Source organism: Laetiporus sulphureus (assembly GCF_001632365.1).
Source record: "Laetiporus sulphureus 93-53 unplaced genomic scaffold LAESUscaffold_23, whole genome shotgun sequence".
NCBI classification, from domain to species: Eukaryota; Fungi; Basidiomycota; class Agaricomycetes; order Polyporales; family Laetiporaceae; genus Laetiporus; species Laetiporus sulphureus.
This window is the reverse complement of record NW_024468532.1, coordinates 355,604-376,582: the sequence shown is the minus strand read 5'-3', so window position 1 is coordinate 376,582 and position 20,979 is coordinate 355,604. Positions and strand designations below refer to the sequence as shown.

The window sequence follows — 20,979 nt, the reverse complement described above, 5'->3', positions numbered from 1 at the left end:
GTGGTACTTCTTCGCTAAAGCGTGTGCAGGAGCCGGGAAGCCCGCTTGTCCTCAACCAATGACCTGGGTTGGTTGCAACGAACACACGGAGTGACAGCGGGTGCAATTAATGCGGATGCAGTTAGACTTTAAGGACTTATTATCCCAAGGCTGTTTCAGTTCACATTGTCTGATGATAACATGGTGCTTAGCTCTGGTCTTGCGGGGTGGGAACCAATTCTGTTGCATCAGAACCATCATAGAAGATAACCGAGATAAAATACACGATGCGTCGAGGAAGTCGTACATAATACGGGAATCACCTACTCTCGCTTCTCCTCCTGGTCCCTCTTGGCCTTCGCCTCCATAGCCATCCGTATCTTCTTCAACTTCATATTGAAGTAGGTCTACAGCACAACAATTGAAACGAATCGAATTTGCACGAATTGGCCGACTCACACCAGTGATGAACTGTACGAGATTGATGAACGGAACCCAGAGCTCTGGCGACAAATACCGTTGGGCAAAGACGATCGTGAGCGGCAGTGTCATCCATGTGACCTGACAGCGACTAGATGAGAAGTACGTCTCTGGCTAGCCATGGAGATGCACATACCCGGAGTGCGCTCATGAAGCCCGCTCTGATCGTCTTCACTACCTCGTCCACGCTTCTGGCACCATTAATGACAGACGTGCAGGACAAATACACTGCAAGCGGTCGGCAATATGCAATTAATACTCTCCGAGAGCTTAACGGCTTGTTACGTGTACTGACCTAACACCTGGATGGGCGCCACAACGAGGTTGCTTACGAGCACTTGTCCGATCTTCGCAGAGAGGCTGGTTTTACCCGCGAAAAGCCGCTGCATTTGGCCCACCATCGTGTGGCTGAGCGGCGCAGACACAAAGAAGCCATACAGTGCCATCTTGGGTGCCTTGGCATTGATCTTGGTGAGTGCGAGCAGACGTGCGTACAGCGGCGCGTCTTTCGGGACCTGCTGCGCAGGCACGCCCGCGAAATGTGTCGCGAGTACCTCTTGGCCGAACTGCAGGACGCCTGGGCATTATTGTCAAAATATGAGACCATCTTGTCGATATTGATGACAGGATGACATTGCTCAACTGGTCGTGATCGCCTTCGTCCTCAATGGGTGTGCGGCAAGCGAGGCGAGGTACGCCGCAAGGAGGGGGTTGATCTTCTTTGGCGCGGCGACGGTGCTCATGCTGGGGATGCTCTGTGTTGAGCCTGGGACTGAGTTAAGGGTAGAGGTGGGAACGAGAAACAGGAGCTGCTATGTTGGCAGAGTATGTATCCCATGGTGAGCGATACAGAGGAATCACGGGGACTCGAGTAGGTAGTAAATGCGGCAACATCTCCGGGCTTGCATCTTATCTGATAACTCCCGATCCACCAACTCAAAAGCCACATCCTCATCTCGGAACTCGACCAAAGTTCAACAATGTACAAGGGCACATATGGACGATAGCAATAGATTAAACGACATCAGTCTCCGACAAGATAAAGCGCCCCAAAATAAACCCATCGTAGCTAAACTACCTGCGGACAACAGAGGTTTTGTGGCGTGTGATCTTCATACTTCTACCTGCCTTTCACCCTGGATGCAGCGTTACACCATCAGCTCCAATACCAGCATGCTAGAAGACGAGGAAGAATCACGCACCAAACCTTCACATAGTCAGCAAAGGACACCATGCATACCGTTTGCCAGATACCGAGACCGATACGAGGCGTGACTCCGCGATAGAGACCCTTGAAGCCATTCTCCTTATAGATATATGACAGCGTGTTCGCGATCGTGACCTTCTGTGGGCGGTTGGGGTTTTTCGATTTCGCCATTGATTGCATCTGAGTAGGGGAGGATTCGCGTCAAAGGCAATTATATGCGCGTTTCTTGGGAGCTGACCTCTACTCGGACGACCTCGATGGGCTGATTCCATGTTCCCAACGCACCACCCGCTGTCGACGACATGATCTTCTCGAACGCAGTCAGTTTGTCATTCTCGCCCTTGCCCTTAAACTTCCGGATCATGTCTTCGGCAAGACGAGCGAAGCCCATTCTGAGGCACTTTGTCAGTACCGTCAGTGATATGAGTCAAGGGCTATTCACCTTGAGCCCCAGTTGGTCATCTGCCGCACCGCGACAGCATTGACACCCTTGTTAACGCCTCGGATACCTTCCCGGCGGTAGATATCCGCGAACACGGCCCACGTCGAAGGAGGTTTGACACCCGCCGCGGCCTGCTTATGCCGCGTGATCTCTGCGGTCTTCATGCATGTCGAGACACCTATCGCAAATTCATTCATTCAATGCCGAGGTGACGACTAGAACGCGGATGCCATGCTCACCCATCGTCGCGTACGCCTGTGCAACACCACCTGTCATGCCACCCAGCAATCCAGCGGCTCCAGGGCTGATGCCCATGCCCACCACGGCCGTCTCCACCTCCGACGCGGTAAACAGCAGGACAGCACCCTTTGTGGATGCCTCTATCCACGCCTGACGCCACCATCAACGTTAAGCGACGGAGATGAGCGATGGTCGGACAATTTACGTACCCATGGAATGAGACCCTGATAGAAGCCCAGTACACCTCCTCGGCTCCATATTGTTTGCAAAGCCTGGAGCATGGTCTGCGATCGGTTGGCCGCCATCTGCGTCTTGATGACTTCGAGTGGCTGCCCGAGAGTCGTGGCCTATTGCGCAATGAAGTCATGTGTGCGCATACCGCATCGAAGAGTAACTTGCCTCCTGTGAACGATTATTTCAATGATCCGAGGACAGGACGGAGTGCGGAGATACTCACGAACTACGTGTCATCATACCGTCCCGCAACGCGTCAACGTAAAATGCAATTCCGAAAACACGAGGATTCAAATACCATGTTCATGATTCCGCCTGGTGGACATGGCAGGAAGTGAGTAGGGAATGTGACGCAGCAGCCACAGGCGCGTATACGCACCGACAGCGATGTTGGACCAGTTCACGCCCTTCTGACCAGGTGCACCCTTCTCGATGGCCATGGCTGGTGACGGCGAGTGACGAGGGAAGATGAAGTCGAGGGTGGAGGTAACGAGGAAGGAGAACAGTAAAGTATTGGGGAGGCAGACAGCCGGAGTGTTTGTTTCCCGCAAACACGAGCGTGGGCTCCCGTCCCATCCTTCGCAGACGCGCTCACTCTAACGCCCGACGTCGTCCCATCCGTAGTGGTACGAGTCGGCCGAACAGCAATCTTGTCGCGCTGCCCATCTCCAATCCTCTCACTACCGCCGTTCAGACGGTGAGAACAGCAAAGAGTGCATTGTCGCTGATCGTGCGGGGCGACGAATCCGGGGGAATGCTTCCGCGGAATCAATCATGCGCGTCCAGGCGGTCCAGCCCTGAGCTCCCCGCTCAAACGGCGCTCGTGGCCAAGTCAAGGCACAACAAGATCACGAATTTGTGAAACAACCACCACCACCAACACCCGCCCTCCGTAGGCTAACTCAAAAACGCGAAGATGATATTGCGCGAACGTCGGGCGGTGACTCATGATGCATGAGCGCTGAGCTCCATCAGTGGCTTGATTGGATGCTGAACTGCTTCACTTGGTCGCGGCTCCAACGCTCGCCGTTAGTGCACACTCGGCAAGGGTCACAAGGCAGCGGAACCTAGGCTCGAAGAATGTTGACGGGCAAAGGTGCTTCTTTTACGGTCCTCGACCCTCCTCGTTGTCGCTGATCTTAGTCGCAAAAGCCAGATCCGGATGCGCTTCAGGCTTATTTTACGTGATGGACACTGCAGCCATCAGCGCTAGCCTCCTTTCGAGAAGGCGGAACAGACTCGTTGGCGGCCTTCCAAAATGGCCGGCGCATCGCCCACCTTTCAAACTTGTGGACGCTGCAATTAGCTGCCGCCGATAGGAGTCGGAGCAATCTAAACCATTTCGCACCCCAGAGATGAACGCCGTATGAACGGATCCAAATCTTGATGTTATGCCCCTGGCGGCAGATGCGCACAGTCCCTATGCTGTGTTTCTCTGCTCGTCTTCCTATTTAAATTGCCTGTGCCGCTCGTCCTTCGCTTTGTGCTGCTGACTGCCTGACTTTCAGGTGAGTCACCTTGGCCCCCTAACTACCTAACAAGATTCTCTAAATCTCCTCTGTATCAGTTAAACGTCATGTCAGTCGTCCCACAGGAGCTCAGCGACCTCATCATCGACTACCTGCACCATGATCGCTCTTCGCTCGCCGCTTGCAGCCTCACTTGTCAAAATTGGGTTGCATCGGCTCAAAAGCATCTCTTCGCCGACATCCTGCTGTATAATGCACGTCTATGCAGCGCATTCGGCCGGCTCCTCGAGAGCTCTCCACATCTTGGATTGCATGTGCGCGAGCTGAACGTGTCCAAGCTGAGCACAGCGAACAAACCCGAATTTATGTTGTTTGAGCGCGTCTTGCCATCCATAATGGCCCGATTGAGCCATGTCAAGTGTCTTGGAATATCCCTGCTCGCCATGAACGATGCCATCATCCGCGGTCCACAAATCTTGTCGTCTGTAACAGAGCTGCACCTGCAGTATTGCGAGTTCCCCACGTTCCAAGACTTTGTACGCCTTTTCTACGGGATTCCCCATGTGCAGAGCCTCACTCTTCGTGGGGTGTCGTGGACATCCACGTACTTCGACAAACGTTTGCACCCGGTGGTGGCTCCGAAGCTGCATACGCTGGTACTCGGAAAGGACACCGACATTGGCACGCTGGTCGAATTTTTGTTACACGGGTCGCACCATCGCAGTATCACAGCCCTGTCGGCGCGCTGCTCGTCACAGGAGGATGCAGCTGCTGTCGGTGTTTTGCTAGAAAACGTTGGCCCTTCGCTGATGTACCTTGAGTTGGATTGGAACCCGTGCAGTTCTGTAGAACAAGGTAAACATCATTTGCACATCAGTTCGATCTCCGCTGAATACATTTCTCACAATGCAGCTGTGTTCTTGCCTACTTCATTATTCCTCAATCACTGTACAACGCTCGAGAAGCTGTCCATGCACTGCGTAATCCTCAAGGACCGCTACATCCCTTGGGTCACCTCCGCATTTTCGCAGCTCAACTCCGTGGTCAACAAGGAGATTGTGATGGAGATCCGTCTCCTTGGCGATCTAGATGGGCTCGATTGGAAAACGCTGGAGGACGAATTGTCCGGTGCAAGGTTTGGCAATTTACGGTCGCTCCTGTTGAAGGTCATCGTTTGGTCTGGTCTGCCGATGAGTCAGATGGAAGTTCGAAGTCTGATTCGCGAGAGATTGCCCCGATTAGAGTCTAAAGGCATCCTCCACTTCTCGTAGGCTAGCATGTCCTATAGGGGTATCATGGCATGGTCTGCCTAATACTGCAGCTCTATTATGAAATTGTTCTACAGTAGCTACTCTTTTGTAATATAGATAAACTAACCACATGATATACCCGTAACATCAACTTGAACCATGACCATCGCCATCACTGTCGACACCGTTCAGCAAGTCGTGCTGCAACTGGGGTTGTCGGACAAAGTGGACTCCTTAACTTTGTACCAAGCACTTGAGCGCCAGTCGCTCAAGGAGACGACTCTAGGCGGCCGCCTCCTCTCCCCCCCCTCCCCACATAGGACTATGTTGGTCTCTGGTAAGTGTGTGAGATACTGTACATGTGCGGTTGCTCATGCCTATTTTTCGCGAAAGCGACTAGATCAATGACGCCTGGAGAGCCTGTGCCGCCGTACAGCTCTAAGGCCGCATCCGCCACCCTGGACGCCGATGAAGTCGCTAAAAGGCGTAATCTCGTCCAGCGTGCCAAAAATGACTTCAAAGGTGCCATGCCTATGGCGTTTAACGATCATCATCCTGTCTCCCCTGATTAACTTGGGTCACCTCCGCAATTTCGCAGCTCATCTCCGTGGTCAACAAGGAGATTGTGATTTGGCAAGTTACGGTCGCTCATGTTCAAAAAGGTCATCGTTTGGTCCGCTCTGCCGACATCGAGTCAGACGGAAGTCGAGAGTCTGATTCGCGAGCGGTTGCCCCAATTAGAGTCCAAAGGCATCCTCCACTTCTCGCAGGCTAGCATGTCTTCATAGTGGTATCATGACATAGTCTGCCTAACATAGCTCTATTATGAAATGGCTCTACAGTAACACTGCTTCCATGAGGAGACGATGCGCTACAACGGGTATCATGGATGAGTAGCATAGGAGGACATCAAAGCAACTTTTGGCAACATGTTGGATTATCCCATGATTAGAGTCCTTCCGTATCGCAACAAACAGAACAATTGCATAATTTTGAGGCGACGAGGCAACGAGGAAACCGAACACATCCCAGGAGGCGGTGTGAACATTGAGCGCGCGGGCGAGATCATGGCAGTCGGATTCGCCGAGGGAGATGAACATGAGGCTAGTATGCCGCAGCAGCTGCTACCCTCTCCTTCTCCTTGAGTTGTTCCGCGAGAAGGTGCTCCATATCCGCCTTCAGTCTAAAAAAGATCCGCGAGGTGCGAATAAAGACAACATGAGTATAGGTATAAGTTAACATCCAGGACGTTAAATAAATAACGGAAAGCGAGCGAATATCAGGTTACGGGATTAGAACAGGCCATAGACCACGACCAGAGTGCACATCGCCCCAACGAAACTTTTCAATCCAAAGATTTTGACGTACCGCGTTAACTGGTCTTGGCTTTCTTCTTGATCTTGTTCGAGGTACTTGATTTCCATCGTCTTTCGCTCGACCTCCTGAGCCAGCTCACTGGCCTTAGCAAGCGCAATTTCCAGCTGCTCCCTCATCTCCTGCATAGACCGTTCGTGCGCTGCCTGCAGGTCGAGCATCTTGAGGTTGTGCGCCTCATGCAAGCGCTGCAGCTCATCCCGCGTCGCATTCGACGCATGCGCGTGGGCAGATCCGTTCGTCCTGGGAGAAATGACTGGTTCTGCCGCCACGGTTGCCTTGAGGGTTGCTAGCTCGCCCTCAAGGTCTGACACTTTCGACTGCAGCTCGGATTTCTCCGTTGTCAGATCTTTCAGCTGCTCGTCATGAGCGGCACGAAGCTTGATAACCTCCTCCGCCCGTACCCGCGCGGCATCTTCCAGCTCGAGAGCGTGACTCTTCGAGACCTCCGTAAGCGACTCCTTGGTAGCGGTGAACATATCTTGGAGTGAGGCATGGTCGTCGCGAGCGTTGGACAGCTCCTTCGAAAGACGCACAATCATTTCATCCTTGTCGGATCTATCGATCGTTGCCGCAATCTGACGAGCCTCGTCGAGCTGCGACTTGACCGATTCGAGCTCCTGCGAGCTCGACGCGAATGCAGTTTTTGCCTTCTGCAAATCGTCATGCGTCGCCTTCAACTCCAGGTTGTTCTGCGCGATCTGCTTCTCGAGCGTCTTGACCTGACTCTCGAGGGCAGCCTGATGTTCGGCCTTAAGACTTTCGACGGAGACCTCGTGGGCTGTACGAAGTTGCTCGATCGTAGCCTGAGATTCAGCACGAAGCGCTTGCAGATCCTGACTATGAGCAGAACCAGCTTCATTCTAGCGAAACGTGAGCATCTGTGTGCGCAATGCGGGAAAGAAAAAAAATCACCCTAGCACGTTCGAACGCCTGCTTGAGCAGCTCGTCATGGTCGGCTTTCACGGCGTCGACCTTCGCGTTGTATTTGGCCTCTTGACTCTGTACAGTAATCAGTGGATTGCTACACTTCGCAGACATCGAAGGACAAACCTCAAGCTCTGCGGTGATGGTCTTCATCTGCTCAATCAGTTGGCTCTCCTTCTCTCGGAACTCGTCTTGCAGGCGCCGAATTTCCGCTGTGTGAGCTTCGACCTGCGCATCAATTTCAGCCTTGGCCTGTTCGTGGGTTTGAATCGCCTTTGCAAGCTCTTCGTCCAAGCTCTTGCACTTGTCGGATAGGCCGGCATACTCCATGCGAACAGAGTTAAGCTCCTGTGCAAGTTCCTGCAACGCTTCGTCGGCTTTCCCTAGCTTCTCTGCCTCACTCGCGCTCGCCTCCTCGAGGGCCTTTTGCATGGCCTCGGAGGCTTTCGTGATCTCCTCCTCCAACGATCGGATCCGAGCAATGGCCTGTGCGCGCTCATCCTCCGACTTCTCCTGCTCCTCCTTCATCTCAAGGATCTCGACCTCGAGCTCAGAGACCTTCATGGACTTCTCTCCGTTCTCCGCCTTTAGCTTTGCCAACTGCGCTTCTAATATCTCGACTCGAGTGGCTTTCTCTTCAAGCTCCGCCATCCGCGTTTGAGCATCTGCAAGCGCTTCAGTGTGAGCAGCCTTGAGACTTTCCGTCTCTAACTTGATTGCCTCCAAATCTTCTTTGGCCTTGAGAAGAGCAATGTGCTCAACCTCTGCCGCCGCCGCCGAGGCAGATGATTGCTCGCTTGATGAAGAGCGAAGCGCGTCCAAGTTATGCCTTCCTGCCGCGACCTCGGACTCTAGGGCTTGGATCTGAGACTGGAGAGCAGCCACGAGCTCCTTCTCCGTAGCGTGAGCGGCCGTCGCGGCTTCAAGCTATCACAAGTCGCGTCAATACAAGATGACGAAAGACAAGCTGATCATAACGCGCACCTCCGATCGGATTGATTTCAATGCAGCTCCCTCCTCCGAGCCGCCAGATTGCAGCTCCGCTACCTGATTGCGGAGGATAGCGAGCTGTTGTTCAGCAGCAGCCTTTGACTCCTCCAGCATCTCAACGGCAGACCGCCGAGTCTCAACTTCGGCTTGTGCTGACTTCAACGACGACTTGAGCTCGTTCACTTGAGCCTCGAGCTCCTTTACTACATCAGCCTTCGAGATAAGAGAATCCGTCGCTTCTTTCAGCTGTGGTTATATGAGTTTGAGGTGGACACAACAACTGCCGGAGCACAAGACTTGCCTTGTTATGCAACTTTTCTACCGTCTTGCTATCATTCTTGACTTCCTTGATCGATGAAATCGACGCAGATCCCGCAAGTCGGGTCGACCTCGTAGAGGTCGTGCTAGGGGGTCGGTTATTCGGCGCGACAGTGGAACGCGATGCAATTGTGCTTGTACGCTTCGCCTCTCCACTGACAGACGCGCGAGGGCGACCTGGGGCAGCTGAAGCGTCGGGCGTCGCACGAGATCCCGCTGTCCCGGATTTCGCTGCGGAGGCGGTGGAAGACGCCGTGGGTGTTCGTGCGCTGCTAGACGTCGGGGCTTTGGCGGACGTCGGTGTGGGGGCCTTAGGAACGACTGACTGTCGCCTTACGGCAGTTGTGGTCGAACCTGCGACCCCAGTAGCACCTGATCTGCTCGATGCCATGGCCGGCTTCGTAGGAGGGTTAACAGAGGACGTGCTGGACGATTTCCTGAGGATGGTAGCGGATGCGGGTTTGGTGGCTGCAGCCGCGGCTATTCCTGTGGTTTTCGTCCCGGGAGCAGGCGCATGCTTCACTCCAGATCCAAATGTGCCCGAACTAATGACCTATGTCCGCGGAAATGCGTCGCCATAGTGCATTCAGCACGTTGTGCGCCACATCAAGAGCAAAGTGCTGGATTAACAGACACACATACCTTCTTGACTAGCGGTGTAGGAGGCGCGCTCGTGGTCTTGGTGCCGGGCTTCACGGAAATTGACGGCTTTGCCGTATGTCTTCCGGACTGTGGTGCAGGGGTATTCTCCTTCACAGTTTCTGTGGGCATGTTCTCTGCGTGCGGAGAGGTCGGAGAGTCCGCAGGCGTAGCTGCAGCATCAGAGCCCTGGGCCATGTTGTCCTCGGCGTGTCCCTCTGCCACGCCTTCAGCTACAGGTGTGCTCTCAGGAGGTGCCCCAACCACGCTCGCTGCCTCGTGTTCTTCGTGCTCTTCAGAATGCGTTTCAGGTCCCTGAATTCCTGCCACGACATCGCCGTGTGTCGCAGTGGAAGTCGGGCTCTGCGGTTCGAGGTCGGCCATGGCGAGTAGTGGAAGCGGAGATAGCAGAGACGGACTGCACCAAGGGTATATCTGGTACAAGAGAATGCGGACCGATGAACAATTGAGCCCTTTGCACACTTGGTGCAGATCGCAGCAGCACGAGATCGGAACGGTCGTCTGTCACCCCACGCCTCCAGCGGAACACTCCTAGTATGGCAAATTAAAACATTGCTATCTCTAAGTTGTACAGTCGCAGCTATCGTCCAACGCCTACTTTAATGCCCTCAGCACCGATTTACACACATCCTCGCGGGTATTCCGTCGACTTGAGCTCCAACAACGTAATCTCCGATCGCAACCCCGTCTAAGTGTCGATTACGCGCTGTATTATTATAGAAACAGCGGATTACATGTGCAATCAGTGCCTGTCTATTGAGGAGGCGCGTAGAGATTCAGGGCGCTGAGAGCAGGCTCGGCCAGATTGCGATGATTGTAGGTCAGAACGGCAACCTGGCAATATGACCAGTCAACATAGCTCGCGTGTCGTATAAGCAGGTGGCAAACATACTCCCGCGGGCTCCACGTTGAAGTGCGTTCCTACAAACATGATATGGGCAACTTCTCGAACCGACGTGGAGCAGTGACTAGACGTACCTAAATGAAGGGGAAAGTCGATCCAGCGTGCAATCATGCAGCGATTGAAGTGTCCATGAGCGATGATGACTACGTCGCGGCAACCTATGCCCGCCTCGTGCCACAGCGTGTGGTGTTCACGAACCTAGCAGTCATATGAGGGTTTTGCGGTAGGTGATGTCCAGTGCACAACCATACTTTCTCAATGACGGTGTCCACACGATGGCACATATCTGCAGTGCTTTCACCTCCGGGGCACCTATGCAAGTATCCATCTAGTGAGCATACTGCCTTCTGTGGTACTTGAGAGGAGCGTTCACCCATCTATCCAGATGTTCCAACCTGGGTTCTTCTCGTGGATTTCGCTGGACAACATCCCCTCATATTCACCGTAGTCCCACTCCCTGACTTCTTCCGTGATGGTATGTTTGGGAGGTTGCGGCAGGTGATCGAAAGTCAGATGGAACGTATGATGCGCGCGCGCTCTAGGCGAGACATAGACCATACAGATATGGTTCGGGTCGATCACCTCTGGATGAGACTTTGAGGAAGTTGACGACGAATTCCTCATATAATGAAACGTACTTCCTTCCCCGACGAGCACCTTCGCATTTCCCGCTGTTTGTTCCTCACCTCGCTTGGTGAGCGGGATATCGGTACGGCCAGTCTATACGTGCAAACATAATTTCAGAATCTGCTAGATCTTCACCAAGGGCCGTTTCAATAGCTCACATGGCGGCTGCAAATGAGGTCCACCATTGAGTGAATATGGATCTTCCATGCAAAAGCTCATCGACTGACCCATTGATCGACCATTCGGTCTCTCCTGCAAGCGATGCAAGTCAGATTACGATGAATGGTAGCCGGTCCACACTCGCCATGGCGGATGAGAATCAGTCGTGGAACAGGTCGCAACATGGCGAGCGCACGATTAGATGGCTGCTAGATGAGATCGAATAGCGCGAACGCTCTGGGACTGGGCCCGACAACGAGCTGAGCTGGAGCCACCGTCATCGGATTGGCTAGAGGCGATAACATGGCGTTAGCTGAGGCTCAGAGCGGGAAAATGCCGGAGTCAACTAGTACAGCATCTGCCGGGTAACCGCACCATCCTTTTGGATCGTATCGGAATGTAAGATTTACGAGACAGAAAGCGGTTTCCAGAGAAATCGATCATCATCTCATAAAGGCACGTCGCGGTAAGGCAAGTTGTACGCGGATCCGGACATGGGTATAAGAGTAGAGTGCATCAGCATGAACGCCTTCCACGGATCATTGAGACTAGTACGCCGTCGGGTACGATCAAACACAGAGAGCCATACGGATGCACTGGAAGAACGTTACCGCATATTGTATCCGGTCTCTTGGCCCGCTGTTGTCGCATTGGTGGAATTCGTATCGGCGTTACGCGGACCTCCCTGGCCCCTCTAAGTACCAACGTAGAATGCATTTGCGTTGGCGATTTTGCGATCTTTACGATCCTTGTACATACGAACTACGAACTGCTGAGAAAGCCCGTGTGAACTCATGATTGTGGCTTGAAGAAATGGGTAGAAATTGAACGGCTCCCGTCACGCTGTCACCGAGCCGTGGCCTGATACGCCATCTCCATCGCCAACCACAGCGTTCCCATCAACTCTCTACACATTTTCTCTTGCTCTTGGTCTTGCAGCTGATACCACGGATTTCTTTGGCTTTACTTCGCATCCAACGCATCAATCAAGGTGATCCGACAGCCCTTTCTGCATCAGAAGAGGCAGAAGTCTGATCACTTATCGCGTCTATATTCACTCTGCATTCCCCCGCTTTGGCTCCTCTACTCAGGACACGCCCAACCTCACAATCACTTTTGTTCCAACCACTGTTTGAGAACACCTACTGCTAGAAGCAAAGCGAGCGCACATAATGCAGGCCATTAAATGTTGGTGCCAGTTCAAGAGTCATCGCTCAGGACATATTACTCACTGCCATCGCAGGTGTTGTCGTAGGAGATGGTGCAGTTGGAAAGGCAAGCGTCGTCTTTGTGGTCGGCCGGGGCGAGGCTCATTGGTCCACCATCGCAGACGTGCCTTCTCATCTCGTACACGACAAATGCGTTCCCAGTGCGTGGCATGCTAATGCTGCTATGCTTGAGCTAGCTGACGGAGGACACATAGGGAGAGTACATTCCGACCGGTAAGTTTTCGCGCGATTGATTACGGCACGCGGTCCGAAGTTGCCATCATCCAGTGTTTGATAACTATTCTGCCAATGTGATGGTCGACGGCAAGACCATCTCGCTCGGTCTATGGGATACCGCCGGACAAGAGGATTACGACCGACTCCGACCGCTCTCATACCCTCAAACGGACGTCTTCCTCATCTGCTTCTCTCTCGTCAGCCCTCCAAGCTACGAGAATGTCCGGACCAAGGTGAGGGTGTCGGAATATCGTGTACAACGCATAGCTGACGCGCTTTAGTGGTATCCTGAAATCTCACACCACGCACCATCCACGTCCATCGTTTTAGTAGGTACCAAGCTTGACTTGCGTGAGGATCCAGGCACAATCGAGAAACTTAGGGACCGGTGCGTTGTCCTCATTTCATACGGGCCTGTCGCGTTTGCTGACCAATCCGTCTACGTAGCCGCATGCAGCCGATCCAATACGCGCAAGGCGTGGCAATGGCGAGGGACATTGGTGCCGTGAAGTACCTGGAGTGTTCCGCGTTGACGCAGAAGGGTCTGAAGACCGTGTTTGACGAGGCTATCCGTGCAGTTTGTAAGTAATGAAACTATCTTTGTAGCCATAAACGCTAAGCTGATCCACGCTTTAGTGAATCCGCCACCGCAGCCGAAGAAAGTCAAGAGCGGCGGAAAGTGCATCATCGCTTAGCACTCTCGACTCTTTATACAGCGCGGGATACCCGAGGGCTGTTGCCGATTTATGAATGTGCATCCATTTACCACTGATATTGCACCCCTGGTCCTGTCCGTCATCCACCCATCCTTCGTTCACACTGGTGACAACGCATCATGGCGGTTGGGTCGCCCATGTTCTCCCTAGGCATGATAGACTATTTGGACCCTCCACATGGTGGCTTTTTGATGGATTTGTCTTTTCCCCTTCTTTTACATGTTTTCATAGTGTCTCCTGGAGATATCGTATTGCATCTACTACGCTTGGAAGTTGGGTTGACTGTACACCTTGTTTAGCTGTCATCGGCTTAGCAGCCACAGCCAGCCAGCCACGGTCACGTGATAAGGGCGCTTTGTGCTGCGGGGGACATTTCACGAGCCCGTTTTGGACTGATCCGCTTTAGTAAGGTAAAAATAAATTCAATCCGGATTTACTGTCACACATGGGTCCGTGTTTGTGACTGCTTTTTCCTTTCCGAACTTGGTATCCCAATGTCTTATTACAGAACGAAAAATGTCTCCTGTGTCTTGAAAGCTTTTACTCTGGAGCCCATGTCTGTTGGGATCTCACTGACTGAACTATCACAGTGTAGAGCCTGTTCGACGTTGCACGGTTCATCATCACTATTTACCAGCTTGAAGCACTCCCTGACCGTCCGACACCAGCGCCTTGGAACTTTCTTCCCGACAAACGTCTTGTTAAGATTTGTCTCTAGCATGGCTGAGCCTCACCATCGTACGCCCGAACAGATTGCGTTAGCCGAGCAGCGCAGAATCAACAGGGAGAAACGAGAGCAAATAACAGCCAAGGAAGAAGCACAGAAAGGTCGTATATTGCCTCGAGAATGGATCACGGTACAGGACCCCCCGAATACGGAGAACGGTGATTGGCAACGAGTCCGAATAATGACATGGAATGTCCGTCCCTGTTTTCTGTTGCTATTACCGGTTTGTGACTAATTGAGCAGCTTCTTGCGCAATGTCTTGTCCGTACGTTGTAGGCGATCTTGCAATGCAGTCGTTTGCTCAAGAATCACGATAGGACGCGAGCTTTTCCCAACGAGTGACTGTTTAAAGGCTAGTCAACGGGAGCCGATGCTGCATCATGAGATACTCTCCCTTGAAGCCGATATCTGCTGCCTCCAGGTACGGTCTTTCTCTCGATTCGTGAACTGTGTATTCATGTTATGTCTGTGTGCAGGAAGTTGATAGATTGGAAAGGCTGCTACCGGTATTGGAGGAGGCTGGCTATGAGCATGTTTATGCCGCGGGTCCCCGGAAGAAGCATGGTTGCCTCATAGCCTATCGCAAAGACGCATACATCCTGACCGATCAAAGATTGATCGAGTATGACCAACAAGAGGTGCATGAAGAGGGCAGTGAGACTGCTCGCAGGGGGAGCAGCTTCCGGACGAGGAATATTGCATCCTTGGTCCGACTGCAGAAAGTAGCGTCGCCATCTACGGGTGTTGTTGTCGCAACGACGCATCTTTTCTGGCATCCTTTGTGAGCGATATATTGCCTGTTGTGAGAAAATAGTTCCAATTATAGACCCAAGATATGCTTACGAACGTACTAGGCAAGTCATACTGATGGACGTGTCAGTGGCATGACGGACTGATATAAGTTGCTATTTTCAGGCAAGCAGCCATATTGTTGCGGGAGGTCGTCAGGTTCCGGGAGGATGGTCATCCGGAAACTCGTCAATGGCCTTGTCTAATTGCTGGAGGTGCTCTTCCAGCGCCTTGTTGCTGTACCATCTGTTGATGAGCTAGCCAGACTTCAACTTCACGCCGGAAGATCCGACCTATTCGTTCATCGTAGGCGATTCTCTGCGTCCGAAACAGGAAGAACGGTTATCTGCATCGCGTGTCGTTCATGTTACCATCGATCCGACTGTACCTGTGGCACAGGACGTGCCATCGAAGGAGGATGAGGACGGTCTGGAAGGAGAGGAAGCTGATCCAGACAGGGACATTGTAAACGCCCGACCGGCACGTGGAGAAGATGGCCTCCTTACGGATGCGGAGCTTGCTGCCATGTTCAAGAAGTCAGGTAGACCGGCAAGTGTATATGAGGAAGGGCAACGTCTACAACCGAACACCGCGGACATGGGCTTGACATTTGGGAGTAGAGTACCAGTCGAAGCCGGTCGCCACGGCGGATATGAGCCGATTTATACGAGTTACACTCATGTAAGTGCCACAGCTTTTACCAAGTCTGCGTTAACAAGCTAAGCCCCGCTGCGATACTAGTATTGGAAGGCCGTACTCGGTAAGAATAACCAGTCTTGATCAGTCAATACAGCCAGATTGATCGACATCCAGATTACATCTTTGTCCTTGCACCCGGAAAGCCGGCTCCCATTATCACAAAGCTTGCTAAGCCGCATGTAGCCAAGCTCCTCGAGCCGGGGCTCCCACAGATGGGTGTATGCGGCAGCGATCATATATCTCTGGCCGCCGAATCATATCTGAAATGCTGAGGGCTTATGATGTTGAGATCGTACTAGCGGACGTGGGCGAATGGCGGTCGGATCCATAGGAAAGCAATTTCGTGCATGAACTATGAATTATGTATTTGCTACAATCAATAAATCGTGGGCCAGCTGTAGAGTACTGGATCCTATAATACACCGAAGTGCGAGCACAAATACGGTGCTAACATGGAGACTACAATTAATGCGCATTCTTAGTTGGGGCAGACCTGTCGGATCCCGCGATAAGTCTCTCGAAGAGCTCTTCTGCGGACTTTTCGTTCCGAAGCTGTAACATGTAAATAATCCCGCTCCGCCGTCCTCTATCGCTGAGTTCCACGGCCACGCCTGTCTTGCCAACCCGTTCCACGCCATCTGCCAGGATGATCGTGGAAATGAGAATAGATTTGTCTTTATTCACGACGAGCTGCTTCACATAGGTCGGGAGCTCGCAATACAGTTTGAGATTTGCGTAGCCAAGGGATTTCCATTGCTGGTGCTGCTGCTGAAGGAAGACCTTGCACTTCATCTGCATCGTGATATGTGTTGTAGTCGGTCCGGTCCAGGGAGGCGTCTCTTCCACAGGCGAGCATGGGGGGCTCGTTTCTTGCAGCGTTGCAGGGACCGGAGGTAGTCTCATTTGCTGGGATGGCAGCAACGGTGGATGTCGCGGCTGCAGCTGTGGGTGTAGCGAGCGCATCGAGCTCAGTGACTCTGCCCTTGGGAAGAAGTTCGGTCTTGATTGTGGCGCGTCACGAGAGAATGCAGGCACGATAGGTGCAGACGCCGTGGACATTGTGTCATATTGAGAACGCGGTAACCGTGACGGGACAGGCCTGCGGAAGCTTCCAGGACCTGCAGATTCTACGAGTGAACGAGAGGTGAGATTCGCAAATTGACCAGGATCATTAGAAAAGGCGTCCAAGCCACCAGAACGGAATCCCTGAGAAGGATATTGCCCTATAGGTGGCTGAGAAGCAATCTCGCCATTAACATAGTAGTGCTCAGATCTCATGCTCGTACCCCTCCGAACTGGCACTATCTGCCCAGGATTGAACGATGACTGTGAACTGTCCAGATCGATAAACGCTGGCTGACTCTGCGTGAAAGCCTCTATAGGAACGATTTGTCCTGGACGGAAGGATGCGCCGTGAGCGAGCTGACCTGAATGCGCAACTTGAGGAGGTACAACTTGTCCTGGAGAAAAAGACGGCTGCAAGGGGGGACCGCCAGGAGGTTGTGCATGACGTCGCTCTGGAGCTATGGAGGTTGATCGAGGAGGATACTTTCGTTTGTTTGGGTCCGACAGGAGACGCTGCATCTGCGGCTTGCTTGCATCTGTTAGAGCGAGCGTTGTCATGTCACTAACCCAAGAGGTATCAGACGGGATGGGTTGTTGAGCGGCACGAGGTGGGTTGAGCGGAGTTAAAGAGTCATCGTTAGGTGACAATACCCGAGCTGGAGGAGCCATGCTCCCGCTATGTGTTTCGGCATATCTAAGTGGCGAGTCGGAGGACTGCTGACAAGATACGGTTGAGGGGGATGTCGGATATGTGGGGTCCTGAGGTGCCGGAGGTGCAGACTTGTTGATCGACGTCCGCACTAATAAACCGTATCAGTGCACGTTACATTTATGGTAAGCCGCAAGACTCACGATTGGCAAATGCACCAATACAATTTGACAGCTCCGAAAGCAGCCGATCGCGTATATGAGGTAGCCGTGCATTTAGGATCAAGATCTCCTTGCCAATGATGTTGATTGACATAGCAGTTGCTTTATATCAATCGAGTCTCAGCGAGAACAGACACACATGATGAACTTGTGCTCAACTTGAATTCTCGACTGGACCTGTCTGAAGATGCTTGCCAGCGAATGGAGGATACAGCAACCACATATCAGGACCATCCTGCCCATGTCGGATTTGTTCCTCAGGTGTCATGCTTTCGCATACAAGAAGAAGGTCGGTCAGTACGAAGACGCGACCCCTTTCTTGCCGCACTTCCACTCCCGTTGACTGAGGAGTGAGCTGGATTGCAACATCGGCTGAAAAGCGCACTTCGCGAGCGTATTGTAGAGACGGAGGGGAGATCTGCAGGCGGATTTCCTGTTTCAAGATTGATCACACATCAGTACAAGCGATGAGCAGTATTACATTTAACAACCTTCGGTTTCATAGTGAAAATGTCGAGCGTGCGGTCGGTGGATAGGCGCCTTTCCAAATGAGTAATTGTGACGGAGGGAGTGGATGCTCGCTTCTGGATATCGGGACCGCGCGTGGCCAATGGATTTGCTCTTCAATTTGAAGTCAACATCAAAATGAATTTTTTCTTTAGGATGACTGAACATGCTCACCTAGTGGGGGATCCCCACTGTAAATCGCTGTCGTGAGAGACTACTTCACCCGCGGGGTCCTCAGGACGACGGACACTGTCACGTGGGGGCTGTGCGGTCGAAGCTTCAGCTGAGATTAGAGCCGTTGTCGACCGTCCCTCCAGTTGTATGCTCTGGTGCATTACAGCAACTCGCATGGTTGCACGACTGCTAAGCATATTTAGCAGTTTCTCCACCTTTGCCACGGCTTTCGACAGGAGTTCGTGATCCCCTTTGCCTGGGGCACTACTCTTCAGAAGCCGACTATATAACCTGTGATAGTATTTCAGACGACTCTGCGGTAGCAGGAATAGACCATCGAGTTTCCAGATTGGAGGATCTGGTGGATGCTCGGGAGAGGAAGGAGGAAGTGAGGGAGGATAAGAGGAGGAGAACATGGCTAGGACGGTGCGCACGCGGTCGTTCGCCTGCACGGGTTCCCACAAGTCGAAGCCCGTCAAGTAGTTACTGGAGTAGCTCGCGTACGGTTGCTCAAGCTCCTCAGCCTGGACAAACATCAGCCACAGCAGAACATGTATAGAAGCCACTGACCCATCCCATCAAGAGATCTCCGAGAACCTTGGCAGACGAGGGGTCAAAAGCAATATCCTTGAGTCTCTGAGGTCTTGTGTTAGCGAGGAGCATGATCTTAACGAACCCAATACTTACCATCAGCAACGAGCGGTGGGCCTTATATATACTCTCGATAGCTCGGAACATGGTGTCAAGTTCCTGTGGGGGTAGGTTCGAGCGTGACCATGCGCCAGCCACCTTCTACGCAAGCAATTAGCTAAAGCTATGGCAGTTCAAGCGAATGGCGCTGCACCTTGATGATTCCGGCGAGCAGCTCCACGTACGATGTCTCAGTGTCCATCAGATCGGTCAACAAGTTAGCTTTCTTCGGGATAGACATGGGAATGTCCGAACTCTGAGGTGCTGGATCGGAGGCGCCACACGCTGCAATACGGGACGAAATTCAGCGATGGACTCATAGTCGCATTCGGGATACCGTAAGAAGGCACCAACCACCGGAGGGAGTAGCCAAAGATTTCGAGGGGTACTCTGTGACATGAAGATTGTCGGTGCCTGCACTCTGCGCAGGCTTCTGCACACGCTCTATCCCGAGAGTACCGTTCGGATTGGATAATTCAGTCGTCGAACTTGGAATATTAGACGGCACAAAGGAAAGTGGTGGCTGGGACCTGGCCGTAGGTGAGGGTCGACGGTCGGAAAGTTCGTGCGCAACATTGCTGGTCATGAGGGGGTATCGAGGAAGGAGCGTGGGATTACATAGACGACAATCACTAGCGCTATGCGAACAACTGATACAACGCCGCCACCACCACAGCTGCCGTCTCGCTGCCGACGCGTCGGCGCGCGCACGTGATCCAACGCGTTTGCGTACCGCCTGGAATTTCTCGGAAGTGCGCGTCAGCTATAATGTGAACTTCGTCGGCCTCTCGCATACATCCGTATCCTTCTCACAGCCATCGCGTCTCTCGATGTCGACATACCCAATTCAATGGTTGGATACGACGTTCAACTCGCCCAGCAGAGCACAGGAGCTGCTGCGGCCAGATCTCGAGTCGGGCCTCATCACGCCGCATGATTACCAGCTCGCGACGACCTTTCTACCAGGATCTCATCGTTACTGGCCGGTCAGTCATGCGCATTGATTTCAACGCTCTGCATAGTGAGAAGCCGCTCATGTACAACTTCGCAGCACATGTATGCCGCCGTGGGCAGCGGCATGACCGCAGGCTACGTACGGTATTTGAGACGGCCACCCATGTCACTTGGCCGGACAACACTTCTCGCCACGGTTAGCGGCTTCTTCGGTGCGGTATACGGCCAAATATGTCGCGCCGAAGCGCATTTCGCTTTCTCAGAGATGCTGGATGATCCCGTTGCATTCAGCCAAGCCTTAGAGAATGTTAACAAGAGGATGGGAGGCGTGCGGCCGCTTGGGTGGACTCTAGCAAGAGCAAAAGAGGTGAAACATGGGGAGGGCGTGCATGGGAACGCACCACGACCGGCTGAAGGCCAGTGGGCTCCAGACGCAGAAGGTGCAGAGATGGGAGTCGGATCTGCAGCTGTGCCCTCCAGGCCGGTTTCACTACCTGAGGAATGTACGTCATCGTTCAATGCTTCTGCTTACGTTGTGAACGTTGCGATGACGAATGCGTCGTCCCGCAGCACCGCAACAATCTTCGAGCCCCTCGAGTCGCTGGGACGCAATTCGCACAGCCAATGCGCGCAATGCTGGCCAAACGTCTTCATGGGATGCTCTGCGGCAAAGTCATGAACGCGCTCGTGTCCCGTCAAATCCTGACCGTCCACCGGAGGAGCCTGATCGAGCACGAGAGCAAGCGGAGTTTGATGCATTGTTGGAGGCGGAGAGGAAGCTCGGAAGTGGGTGATGGAGAATTGTTATCCTGACACTGTGAGGACTGTATTACTATCGAAATTACCACGAACGATAGAGTCAAGGGCGCAGCAGCGTTTGTATGCAATGGACATGCAGAACTGCCTCACGGCCTGAAGCTTGATGGGATGTAGTCGATCGTGACGAACTTCGTGCATTAGCGACGATTGTCCCTGCATCATGATTTTATGGCCCACTTTAGGCTGACAAACTTTGTTGCATCTGCACCTAAATGACCGGCCTTCGCAACATGGCCGCGTCGGTCAATTCCGACAAATTTATGG

At 52.9% G+C, this 20,979-nt stretch overlaps 9 protein-coding genes across 9 annotated transcripts; 4 read left to right on the top strand and 5 right to left on the bottom strand.

The window, feature by feature from the left end:
- Positions 1 to 302: 302 nt before the first annotated feature.
- LAESUDRAFT_654759 (uncharacterized protein) lies at positions 303 to 1,202 on the bottom strand (the record flags this gene model as incomplete). The annotated part of the gene is made up of 5 exons (XM_040904506.1): positions 303 to 386; positions 439 to 540; positions 596 to 687; positions 755 to 1,036; positions 1,103 to 1,202. The coding sequence occupies 5 exons, from the start codon at positions 1,200 to 1,202 to the stop codon at positions 303 to 305; spliced, it is 660 nt and encodes a 219-aa protein (XP_040763716.1).
- A 413-nt stretch (positions 1,203 to 1,615) lies between these two features.
- Positions 1,616 to 3,022, bottom strand: LAESUDRAFT_654812 (putative YHM2-protein of the mitochondrial carrier family; the record flags this gene model as incomplete). The annotated part of the gene is made up of 7 exons (XM_040904514.1): positions 1,616 to 1,846; positions 1,905 to 2,058; positions 2,109 to 2,286; positions 2,348 to 2,498; positions 2,558 to 2,695; positions 2,881 to 2,897; positions 2,962 to 3,022. The coding sequence occupies 7 exons, from the start codon at positions 3,020 to 3,022 to the stop codon at positions 1,616 to 1,618; spliced, it is 930 nt and encodes a 309-aa protein (XP_040763715.1).
- A 978-nt stretch (positions 3,023 to 4,000) lies between these two features.
- LAESUDRAFT_208206 (uncharacterized protein) lies at positions 4,001 to 5,456 on the top strand. The gene is made up of 3 exons (XM_040901582.1): positions 4,001 to 4,090; positions 4,150 to 4,906; positions 4,964 to 5,456. Exons 2-3 carry the CDS (start codon positions 4,159 to 4,161, stop codon positions 5,320 to 5,322), a joined length of 1,107 nt encoding a protein of 368 aa, XP_040763714.1. The 5' UTR covers positions 4,001 to 4,090; positions 4,150 to 4,158; the 3' UTR covers positions 5,323 to 5,456.
- Positions 5,457 to 6,593: 1,137 nt separating this feature from the next.
- LAESUDRAFT_654834 (uncharacterized protein) lies at positions 6,594 to 9,933 on the bottom strand (the record flags this gene model as incomplete). The annotated part of the gene is made up of 6 exons (XM_040904515.1): positions 6,594 to 7,538; positions 7,591 to 7,677; positions 7,729 to 8,529; positions 8,587 to 8,838; positions 8,885 to 9,463; positions 9,553 to 9,933. 6 exons carry the CDS (start codon positions 9,931 to 9,933, stop codon positions 6,594 to 6,596), a joined length of 3,045 nt encoding a protein of 1,014 aa, XP_040763713.1.
- A 152-nt stretch (positions 9,934 to 10,085) lies between these two features.
- LAESUDRAFT_726542 (phosphoglycerate mutase-like protein) lies at positions 10,086 to 11,512 on the bottom strand. The gene is made up of 9 exons (XM_040909054.1): positions 11,406 to 11,512; positions 11,329 to 11,353; positions 11,260 to 11,266; positions 11,113 to 11,194; positions 10,848 to 11,058; positions 10,726 to 10,786; positions 10,549 to 10,672; positions 10,463 to 10,491; positions 10,086 to 10,404 (listed from the first exon to the last, which is right to left on the bottom strand). Exons 1-9 carry the CDS (start codon positions 11,443 to 11,445, stop codon positions 10,324 to 10,326), a joined length of 660 nt encoding a protein of 219 aa, XP_040763712.1. The 5' UTR covers positions 11,446 to 11,512; the 3' UTR covers positions 10,086 to 10,323.
- A 648-nt stretch (positions 11,513 to 12,160) lies between these two features.
- Positions 12,161 to 13,824, top strand: LAESUDRAFT_680635 (uncharacterized protein). The gene is made up of 8 exons (XM_040905736.1): positions 12,161 to 12,448; positions 12,504 to 12,535; positions 12,591 to 12,629; positions 12,684 to 12,702; positions 12,757 to 12,938; positions 12,987 to 13,093; positions 13,153 to 13,286; positions 13,342 to 13,824. Exons 1-8 carry the CDS (start codon positions 12,433 to 12,435, stop codon positions 13,398 to 13,400), a joined length of 588 nt encoding a protein of 195 aa, XP_040763711.1. The 5' UTR covers positions 12,161 to 12,432; the 3' UTR covers positions 13,401 to 13,824.
- A 316-nt stretch (positions 13,825 to 14,140) lies between these two features.
- LAESUDRAFT_714653 (Endonuclease/exonuclease/phosphatase) lies at positions 14,141 to 15,908 on the top strand (the record flags this gene model as incomplete). The annotated part of the gene is made up of 8 exons (XM_040907082.1): positions 14,141 to 14,341; positions 14,392 to 14,413; positions 14,466 to 14,569; positions 14,625 to 14,929; positions 15,064 to 15,152; positions 15,203 to 15,618; positions 15,679 to 15,697; positions 15,751 to 15,908. 8 exons carry the CDS (start codon positions 14,141 to 14,143, stop codon positions 15,906 to 15,908), a joined length of 1,314 nt encoding a protein of 437 aa, XP_040763710.1.
- A 71-nt stretch (positions 15,909 to 15,979) lies between these two features.
- On the bottom strand, positions 15,980 to 19,574 carry LAESUDRAFT_750365 (uncharacterized protein). Its single transcript, XM_040911602.1, has 9 exons — positions 19,297 to 19,574; positions 19,097 to 19,227; positions 18,940 to 19,044; positions 18,823 to 18,888; positions 18,253 to 18,776; positions 18,063 to 18,192; positions 17,731 to 18,004; positions 17,554 to 17,673; positions 15,980 to 17,501 (listed from the first exon to the last, which is right to left on the bottom strand). Exons 1-9 carry the CDS (start codon positions 19,526 to 19,528, stop codon positions 16,102 to 16,104), a joined length of 2,982 nt encoding a protein of 993 aa, XP_040763709.1. The 5' UTR covers positions 19,529 to 19,574; the 3' UTR covers positions 15,980 to 16,101.
- A 126-nt stretch (positions 19,575 to 19,700) lies between these two features.
- On the top strand, positions 19,701 to 20,690 carry LAESUDRAFT_701470 (uncharacterized protein; the record flags this gene model as incomplete). The annotated part of the gene is made up of 3 exons (XM_040906455.1): positions 19,701 to 19,928; positions 19,994 to 20,457; positions 20,486 to 20,690. Exons 1-3 carry the CDS (start codon positions 19,773 to 19,775, stop codon positions 20,688 to 20,690), a joined length of 825 nt encoding a protein of 274 aa, XP_040763708.1. The 5' UTR covers positions 19,701 to 19,772.
- Positions 20,691 to 20,979: the final 289 nt, after the last annotated feature.

Bases quoted from the DNA above. Each gene is read 5' to 3' on its own strand.
- LAESUDRAFT_208206 (XM_040901582.1), top strand. From the start codon at position 4,159: ATGTCAGTCGTCCCACAGGAGCTCAGCGACCTCATCATCGACTACCTG. The intron at 4,907-4,963 runs GTAAACATCATT...CTCACAATGCAG, and splicing joins GTGCAGTTCTGTAGAACAAG to CTGTGTTCTTGCCTACTTCA.
- LAESUDRAFT_726542 (XM_040909054.1), bottom strand. From the start codon at position 11,445: ATGTTGCGACCTGTTCCACGACTGATTCTCATCCGCCATG. The intron at 11,354-11,405 runs GCGAGTGTGGAC...CATCGCTTGCAG, and splicing joins ACTGATTCTCATCCGCCATG to GAGAGACCGAATGGTCGATC. The intron at 10,405-10,462 runs GTATGTTTGCCA...TCATATTGCCAG, and splicing joins TCAACGTGGAGCCCGCGGGA to GTTGCCGTTCTGACCTACAA.
- LAESUDRAFT_680635 (XM_040905736.1), top strand. The intron at 13,094-13,152 runs GTGCGTTGTCCT...CCGTCTACGTAG, and splicing joins ATCGAGAAACTTAGGGACCG to CCGCATGCAGCCGATCCAAT. The intron at 13,287-13,341 runs GTAAGTAATGAA...TCCACGCTTTAG, and splicing joins CGAGGCTATCCGTGCAGTTT to TGAATCCGCCACCGCAGCCG.
- LAESUDRAFT_750365 (XM_040911602.1), bottom strand. From the start codon at position 19,528: ATGACCAGCAATGTTGCGCACGAACTTTCCGACCGTCGACCCTCACCT. The intron at 19,045-19,096 runs GTGCAGCGCCAT...TTGCTTGCGTAG, and splicing joins TGCTCGCCGGAATCATCAAG to AAGGTGGCTGGCGCATGGTC. The intron at 17,502-17,553 runs GTGAGTCTTGCG...ACGGTTTATTAG, and splicing joins TATTGGTGCATTTGCCAATC to TGCGGACGTCGATCAACAAG.